This window comes from Blennius ocellaris (genome assembly GCF_963422515.1).
Source record: "Blennius ocellaris genome assembly, chromosome: 14".
Lineage (NCBI taxonomy): Eukaryota > Metazoa > Chordata > Actinopteri > Blenniiformes > Blenniidae > Blennius > Blennius ocellaris.
The window spans coordinates 26,086,489-26,096,094 of record NC_137663.1 but is presented as its reverse complement, the minus strand read 5'-3'; the positions used below and the strand labels follow the sequence as shown (position 1 = coordinate 26,096,094).

General features: G+C 48.3%; 1 protein-coding gene across 1 annotated transcript in view; it reads left to right on the top strand.

Moving 5' to 3' along the window:
• The first annotated feature begins 3,196 nt into the window (after positions 1–3,196).
• Positions 3,197–9,606, top strand: part of LOC308139629 (heterogeneous nuclear ribonucleoprotein L-like) — a 10,570-nt gene continuing 4,160 nt past the window's right edge. The window contains exons 1-6 of the mRNA XM_080509093.1: positions 3,197–3,304; positions 3,769–3,887; positions 4,635–4,872; positions 5,723–5,808; positions 6,652–6,748; positions 6,850–6,922. Coding sequence (XP_080365219.1) covers positions 3,221–3,304; positions 3,769–3,887; positions 4,635–4,872; positions 5,723–5,808; positions 6,652–6,748; positions 6,850–6,922 — 697 coding nt within the window. The 5' untranslated portion in view covers positions 3,197–3,220. The remainder of the gene's footprint in view (positions 3,305–3,768; positions 3,888–4,634; positions 4,873–5,722; positions 5,809–6,651; positions 6,749–6,849; positions 6,923–9,606) is intronic.

Here is a 9,606-nt window from a genome sequence, read left to right as displayed (position 1 = left end):
CCGATTTGAAGCTGGGTGTTCCGTTCGCCTCGCCTCCTGTCAGATCAAAGACATTCCACTCTCACAGCTTATTGGACCAAAAACACACACAAAAGATGTACTTTGATGTATGAAAGCAGTGATCTGGGATCGTTTCTCCCGCCGCGGTGGCGTCGGACTTGTTCCCGCGGGAAAAGATTCCTTCGTGTCGCGTTTCCTTCTCCTCGTGTTGGTTTTTACAAACGGAGTCAGAGTTGATGTGTTTTCCTCACAGAACCTGGACGTTAATGTGAAACCGAACCGATTCTGCTTGTGAGCTCGGAGGAAAGCTCTTTTTTTTGTGTACATTTCACCATAGAAAAAAAAATAAAAAATCAATTATAGCCATTTAAAATTTCCATATAAATCAAACCAACGTCATTCCGTATTTGGCCAATAAAATAAAACAACCTTTGCTTGAATTAACGCCGGTACAGAGGTGGAATTAGAACGTTCGTTACGATCTGTACGGCGACATGTCAGTATTTAGCCGATGCACTTTTTGAACACACTTTGAGTTTGTGTCGATAAACCTGGGTAAGACGTGCACATCTGGATCTTTCAAAGGAAATCCTGCACTTTTCAACTCCAAATTTAACATTTAAGTTTCTTTGAACCATTTATGTGTAACTTGAATTATTATTATTATTATTATTATTGTTTCTTTGGATTATAAATCTTATGTTCGACTAAATTAAGCTGTTCTTTGGGATTTTTTAACAAATATTTTCCTGCTTCCATTAAACCTTCTACTTTTACAACCTCGCGCCATGATGCTGCCGCCGCCGTGCTTTAAAGCGACGAGTATGTTACGTTTGGCGTCTTGGCTGGCGACGACTCGTATCAATCAGGAGTTTTCGTTTCCCGCCACCTTTTTCTCCACGTGGCTTTTAATCCTCCAGCGTCTTCCAGATGTTTTTACTGGAGGTTTTTAACGACTTCATTCAGATCCTGGTTGGATCAGCAGGGCGGTGATGACGTAATCCTGTGTAGGTTCGTGGAAACGGGGGAATCGGGTGGCTCCCCTGTTTGCGCTCACGTCTGTTCAGCAGAATTATTCTCTCTCGATGAGAAATAAATCAGAATAAAGAAGAGCGACCATGTAAACGGCGAGCGGGACAAAAAAAATGAAAAAAAACAGTGAAGATTTTATGGGAAAATCAGCCGATTGAACGCTTCTGTCACCGTTTGTGGAGAATCTGTTTTACTCTGTTTTAGCTTTGTAAAATTATTCTTTAGGGAAAAAAAAAAGAAGATATTTCCATTGATGAAAGTGTAAAACCTTCAGCAGTGTGAGTTCTGCGCTCGATACCGTCGGTTCAAGTTGAAGATGGACCTCAGTGATTTGAGTGGAAATTCTCCAGCCAATCAGAAGAAAGGTGTTTGGCTGTTGTTGTTTTCTGCCTCGTTTAACGTAACAGCGGCTGTGACCCGTCGCTCCTGTAACGTGTGGCAGCGGTGACCTTGAATGCACTACGGCAGGGGCGTCAAAGTCATTTCAGTTGAGGGGCCACATCCACCCTAATCTGACCTCTGACCTCTGGAGGGCCCAACAAGTCAAACGTAGCATATTAAACTGCAGATATGGACAAATGTTAAAGTCTTTCCTTCTTTTGATCCTTTTGCAAGAATTCGCCAGTCTATTCTGAAATATACATATTAAAGGAAATCGGATATTATTATATTTGCAAAAAAAAAACCTCAGTCACCTGTATCTGGATATCGTATTTTTATTCAGGATTAAAACAATTTGTCATCATCTGAAGATTTTTTTGAGTTTAGGTGTCTAAAGTATCATTTCACACAAGTTGGACTCATTGTTTTATTGTGAAAGGTGTTGTGTCATGTGACCTCCACAGACGCATTAATTAATTCTGACCGAGGACGGTTTTGAATGTCATTTTTGACAACCTAGTGTTTTTTGATCAGCCTCTGTCAGTTTTCAGATTTATACTTAAAAAAAAAAAAAAATCACATGGCGGGCCGGATTAGATCCTCTGGTGGGCCGGCTCTGGCCCCCGGGCCGCATGTTTGACACCCCTGCTCTACGGCAACGCAGACGAACAGGTAATTACACAGTGAACTTGTAATAAGCGCCGGATGTCTGCCATTTAGTGTGAGTGTTTGAAAGTGGTGTGTGATTCACCCCGGAAGTGTTATCCGTTTATTTATCAATGGTGTCTTTCTAATTCAATGTACTTGGGCTGACATGAACAAAATCATACTGTCACTTATTGTAAGTTGTTATAATTAAATGAAACTTGAATGGATTCGTCACAATGGTTGTTGAAGTTACGTGTTGCTCAACTGGTGTCGGAAAAGAAGTAGATACTTACTTATTGGAGCATATTAAGATCTTTAAGTGTTCACTAAATACGAACATATTATTAGATACATAATAACCATCAATATGCAAAAACAAATTTCTCCGACAATATTGTATGAACATACCAATATACACACAGATACTAATAGGGCATAAGTATGAACACAGTATTTAACAATATAAGAATAGTAGATATGAACACAAAACACATTTGAGATTTAAACTCTTAGAATTTCCATCAATATTGTGGTAGCCAACAAATCAATTATGCCTGTCAGTATTGTTTAAATATATCTATGTACATAAAACATTCTTATATATACAGGCTCAGATAAAAGCATACGTGTATGTATGTGTAATATGTTATGCAAATTTTATGTATTTTTTATTTTGAAGGTGAGATATATATTAAGCATATGATTGAATTAATTGCATTAAATCAGCATTTAGCTGTATTTGTAATTTTAATTTGCTGTTTAAATCTATGAAAACACCATATTCAAACGCTCCGTTTGGCCCCGCCTCCTCTCCGGAAACATGAAGTGATTGACAGACCAACGAACCAATAGCGTTGTGCGTTCAGCTCCGCTGCTGCATTCAGGTACCTCACGCTTAACCACAATTAGACACACTCTGCAGGTTCACAGAAATAAACAAAAAATCTAAACAAAACTTTAAGAAAGCCTATGGCAGATGTATCAAGGTCATAATGTATAATAACATTTATCTCGGAAAAAAAAGAAGATAATTTAAAGCTCAACGCAACTGTCATCAATGGTTCACCGCGGGCAAAACCGACCCGATAAAAGAGGGCGCGCTTTTGCCTTACGGTCATTGAACGCAGCAGCGAGCCCGGCACACAGGACACCAGACAACATGGCTGCCGCTGCGGGCCGATACTACGGAGAAGGCGGCAGAGCGACGAAAAGACAGAAGACTGAGGACGGGGGAATGACCACGGTGAGGGCTAACCACGTCCCTTCGGCGCTCGTATGTGTTGCCTGTGAAGAACCGCGATAGGTGTTGCTTTTTCGTGAGGGACTCGGGTCTCGAAGGAGGGCGCAGCCTGCAGCGAGCGAAGCTAGCGAGTGCGAGCTAACGGATGATTTTATTAAGTCCAGCTCATATAATGTTGTTATTCGGTTCTTGAAAGCCAGTCGGGTAAACACAAACTGGCTTAAGTTTGGTGAGACCTACAATTTGCTCATTGTGTGCGCTGTAAAGGTAGTAGGCGCGCGCGCGCGCGGCGTCGCTGGAGCGCGGGTCCGTTCCAACGCAGCGCGAGACTTCACGTTCATGACTCGAGCTGCATGGTTTGTTTTTTTTGGTTGTTTGTTTTTGTTTTTACCGCTCCGTGTCTCCAGCTTCCTCAAACCCGAGAGCGTCCTCTGCCCTCACGGCTCCACGTTTGTGTTCTTCCGCAGGAGGGCTACGAGGACCCCCACAAGCCTCTGCCCTCCCCGGTGGTTCATATCAGGGGCTTGGTGGACGGCATCATGGAGGCGGACCTGGTGGAGGCCCTGCAGGAGTTTGGGGCCATCAGGTAAATGAGAGAGGGGGGAGGAAGATGCTCCTGCATACCTAGAATATCTACGAACCCCAGTGTGTGGATAGATGCATACGTCACAACTCCTTCTCAGATGTAGAGAATCAATTTACAACTAGATAAGTGCTGTTTTCAATTCTCACCCAGAAATTAAAGCGTATCCTGCATTAATAGCACCTCTTTTGGGTTTATGTCAGACTATTATAGTCATTATTTGCAAGCTGATGCCAGTTCAAATTGACATGGAGTGTTTCACAAAAGTACAGGTAGGTCAAGTGGAGCTCCCGTTAAAAAGAACATCCTATATTGGGGCGTTCATCAGCTCATGTCCTGCATGTTTTGTCTCCGTCCGGTTGTTTTCAGGTAATGCCTGTTTTCCCCCCGACTGTTGCCACCTGACATTCTGGTGCTTTTATGTGATTTTAGAGGCAAATGCAACAAACACTTCCATTTTTTGACACACCACAATAGAAAACAACCCTTTCCAGTGTTTATACCAATATAAAGAATTCTTCTGCAGTGGTGACGAGCCTGTAGTTCAATTTGTCTGTATTGTCAGGGTCTTCTTGTTGACTGTTTGTGTTCTGTTCCACACTGACCTTGTCATATCAGTTTGTTTTTGCACCAATGTTAACTCTATCAAACCTTCAAATCCAGTTCTTTGACGTTTCTGAAGGAGCTCAAAGGTTCAGTCACTCCCAACTTTCTAAACGGCTTTTGCTCCCCCGGATTCTGTCTTGACAGCTACGTGGTCATGATGCCCAAGAAGCGCCAGGCCCTGGTGGAGTACGAAGACCTGAACGGCTCCTGCAACGCCGTGACGTACGCAGGCGAGAACCAGGTTTACATCGCGGGCCACCCCGCCTTCATCAACTACTCCACCAGTCAGAAGATCTCCCGGCCAGGAGACTCGGACGACACCCGAAGCGTCAACAACGTGCTGCTGCTCACCATCATCAACCCCATCTACCCCATCACCACGGTAACGTGCGCTCAAGACGCCGCGTCTTCACTTGACTGAGTATTATGGGTCTGGCTGATGTGTCGTCAGACGCACACTTTTGTTTTTTTGTTTTTTTTAAATACATTACAGTCATTCCAATTTGCTTTTATAGAGAAAATAGAAAAGCCCAACATATCCACATGAGCAAGTAGGTTTGTTTGTGACTGTGGAAAAGAAAAACTCCCTCCAACAGGGAGAAACTTTGTAGAAATCAGAGTCAGAGGTGGAGGAATTCTGAGGAATGGTGGGGGTGAAAGGATGGAGGAGAGGAGAGGAGAGACAGAGATAGACTTGGTGGGGAGAAACATACAATACCCTTGTTAGTGCTACATACATTTTATTTAAAATATTTATTTATTTATTTTTCCTTTTAATAATACAGTAATCACAGTGATCTAAATATTTTCCAACTGCCATGAGATTAAACCAGCCTGAGCAACAACAGAGCAAAAACCAAAATAATCACAACAATTATAACAAAAGGACACAAAACAAAGAGAGAAAAACAGAACGAAACAAAAACGGGAAGAAAAAAAAAAGCAAACAACTTGATTTTGATAATTAACAGAACAATCTCGTGTGTGTGTGTGTGTGTGTGTGTGTGTGTGTGTGTGTGTGTGTGTGTGTGTGTGTGTGTGTGTGTGTGTGTGTGTGTGTGTGTGTGTGTGTGTGTGTGTGTGTGTGTGTGTGTGTGTGTGTGTGTGTGTGTGTGTGTGTGTGTGTGTGTGTGTGTGTGTGTGTGTGTGTGTGTGTGTGTGTGTGTGTGTGTGTGTGTCGTACCGTCGGTGACATTGTGTCTGTACTGACGTTCTGTGGCGTCTCTGTGCAGGACGTTCTCTACACCATCTGCAACAACTGCGGTCCCGTACAGAGGATCGTCATCTTCAGGAAGAACGGCGTCCAGGCCATGGTCGAATATCCTTTTGTCGTCCGTCGAGGGTGTCGAGCTCGGTTCGGTCCGTCGGGTGGCAGACGGGTCTCGGTGTTAGGATATTCCAACGACTCCGTCGGACTATAGCAGGGGTCGGCAACCTTTAATGCTCAAAGAGCCAACACTGAACGCAACACCCAAAGAGCCGCACGCTTTTATTTTGACAGTCCCACAGGAAGGCCATGCCAGGAGGACACGACACACAAAACCTCCTTCACTGCTGGTTGACGACTTACAACTAATAAACTAAACTACATGAACACAATTATTACCGACACTACAAACCTAACATAACCCCCAATAATTACATTTAAAACACGACAAATTGCAGCTATCGGCTGGGATTGTTAGAACCGTGAGTGTGAGCGGTGTGTCTTTAATGTCCTGTAGTTGTTGTGTGATTCACTAGAATGTTCCGTCTCTCAACAAGTCTGTAATGAACCTCCTGGAACTGTCGGCGCTCCGCAGCGCAGCAGTTTTACTGTGAAAGGAACAGGAAGCTCCCAGCTTCAGACACCAGTTGAGCCGCTGTCCCGCACTTCTACGTTCTTCATGCCGTTATTGTTGCGTAATGACGTTACATCGCTGCGCCTACATTTTACCCTACTCTATGTAGCGGGACCACGCTCTGGGTGGCCTTGCCTCCTTACGTCCCTCCAGGATGAACTGCAGTGGGACCAAAGAGCCGCGGGTTGCCGACCCCTGGGCTAGAGGTTGAGGTCGTCCTGCAGACCCCGTGTTTGACGCCCCCCGCCCTGCGGTTATCGTTAACCCTTTGTCGTCGTCGTCGTCGTCTATCAGAGCTCTCCTTGACTTGCTGCCGCCACGTTCGACTCGGTCCAAAGCGCCCAGCGGGCCAAAGCCTCTCTGAACGGGGCAGACATCTACTCTGGATGCTGCACTCTGAAGATCGAGTATGCCAAGGTGAGACGGTCCCGACGCTCGTCAAGCGATGGCGTGTGGACGGGAGCAAGGAGGGGGGGGGGTCGGTCTAAACATTGTTTTTGCTGCGATCGTTCCGACAGCCTCCTCGCCTGAACGTCTTCAAAAATGACCAGGACACGTGGGACTACACCAACCCCAACCTGAGTGGCCAAGGTAACCCAGCCCCTCTCTCACTCCTCCCCCCCCCTCACCTCTCCCCTCCCCTCCCCCCTCCTCCTCCTCCCTCTCTTTGCTCTTCCTCTTTCCCCCTCATGCCACTTGGATGGACGGTGTGTGTGGGGACACTCTGCCTCCCGGGAGCGTCTCCTCCGACCGCAGACGGGGACGACTGCGGGTTCGGAGGCGGCGCTGCCGCGACGCCTCTCACTCGCCCCCATCACTCACTCTCTCACCACACGGCAGGCACAGTGCAAGGGCATGGGGAGCAACCTCAAGGGCGGCCGGCCGCCGGTACCGGGCGGCGCATGTGAGCGACCCGAGGCACCCGTCACTGGTATAGCACGTCTCCGAGGTAGAGAGCATGTCACGGCTGCACACCCTCGCACCCCCCCCCCCCCCACACACCCCCACCGGTGTCCTGTAGGCCCCGGGCGACACCCGCACACACCGAGCACGCCTGTCGGCTTTGGCTCAAACATGGTGGAGATTTTTGATCGCTTTCAATTGAAGGTTCTCGTTGTGGGGCTGTTTGACGCTCCAAGGTCCCATGAAGTGCTCGCTGCACCGTGGTCTTAATTGAAGGGTCCATATCTAGGTGGGGGGGGGGGGGGGACGTTTTATCTGATGTGGGGAAAAACGATAAATGTTGTCGATGTGACAGTTCATGAGACCTTTAGCACAACGTGGAGCTCCGAGGACATGTGATCCTTCTCGTACACTGTTGAACTTTCCAGTTATTACTTGTATTGTTGGTGAAGTCGCTGGCCTCCATGCGTCACATCTGTCCAGATGGAAAACCGTCTCCTACACACACATTGTCTCTGTAAACCAGCTCTTGTCTGGGGGGGGCGGGACTTCCTGTCCTGCGTGTTTTGGAATGTCTCTCTCTGCGTCGACGCTCGTCGGCATGGAGACACATGAAACACGCAGCGCTGGACAGACCCGGACGTCTCGGTCTTTACACACCAGGGACATTAAGAATAGGTCCGTGTTGAACCCAACTCTTTTATAATAAATTCACCGTCGGGACATGAAGCTCCGCCTTCTCAGGATCTCACCAGTCTGAAGACACACACACACACACACACACACACACACACACACACACACACACACACACACACACACACACACACAGGGTTCTGGAGATGACGTGTAACATCTTACGAGGCGATTGTGACGGCAAATTGTATTTAAATCTAATATGATTTGGGGTTTTTTTTTTTCATGCAGAATTTTCTAGAAGAGTTCAGGAAAAAATGATCATTTTGTTAAAAAGGGGAAAGTGGCGAGGAGTCGTCCTCGGTGTGTAAAGGTCGTACAGTTCTTCTGCTCAGCGCTCGTGATTTTTACCGGTAATCAGACGGTCTGGAAACGACGCGTCGTCGTCGCCGTCGTCTCCGTCAAGCTGGATCTTGATGCAGACGACCCGACTTGTACTTTATCCCTCCCAAGTCCACAGACCCGGCGTCTCGCTCTCGGCAGCAGAGCGTTGATGTCCTCCGCCTCACGTCCCCGAGGTCCTCCTTGTGTCCTCACTGTGCTCAGCTAAACTCAGGCAGACACAGCGGCCGCCGCAGCCTCACAGCTCACGTACATCAGCTCTGCGGCCGCACATCGGACACAGCGGGGGCATCCAACACCGGGACACAACCTCGACTCAGCGTCTTTTATTCCGAGCTCATCTCCACCCTCCTCCCCCTCCCCCCCCCCCCTCCCCCTCTCTCTCTCTCCTCCACCTGACACGGGGATCCATTTCATTGTTGGTGGTGGACAGACGCCACCGGTTCAGAGCAGCAGAACCTCCTGAACAGACACAATCCACCACAGGCTGACGTGACACAGCATCTCCCACCTCCACCTCCACCACCACCACCACCACCTCCACCTCGCCACAGCACATCCTCATCTGCAGCGCGCCGAGGACACGACACATTGACGAGGAAGGGGGCGGGGCTCGGGCGCCCGGTCCTTGCCCAGACACAACCACAGGGAGCAGCAGAAGAGAGTTCAGACACACTCAGCCTGACCGGGGGACAGACGACACCACATACTGGGGGCGCTAAAACAAACGACAGCAGCATCAACAACATCAACATCAACAAACACCTACAGAGCGAGCGAGGCCACTCCCTCGTCCTGCCGAGCCGCCACGACAGCACATCGCCACGGTCCGAGTGACTGGCGGCCATTACTGCAGACTAAACAAGCGGCACGCCCAGCGGCCATTACACCAGAAGGAATATCCACGGGGGGTCCCACGAAGACACACAGATCACAATCCTCCCAAAAGCTTTCTGCATTTATGGACTCTGGTGTTTCTGTTTCCCTTCTGCCTTCCTCCTCCCCCCACCCCCCCATCCTCTTCCTCTTCCTCCTCCTCCTCCTCCTCTCTGTGCTGTTGTGTTGTTTCCTCTTCCTTTTGTTTTTGTTGTCCCTCTCTGCACTGGCCCATAGTGACGCCTCTAACGCCTCCCGTGTGACGCAGGTTTGGCTCAGTGTGTCTGTGGACTGACAGGCCGCTCTCACACGGTGCAAATGTCCTGCTCTGTGGTCGGAGCGCGGTAAAGCCCCCCCCCTCACCCCCCCCCCACGGTGAGCCTCTAATGCCCACTTTGAAAACCCCCCCCCCACCCCCCCACAACCCCGGCGGCGAGTCAGAGCCCCCGCCGCGCAAC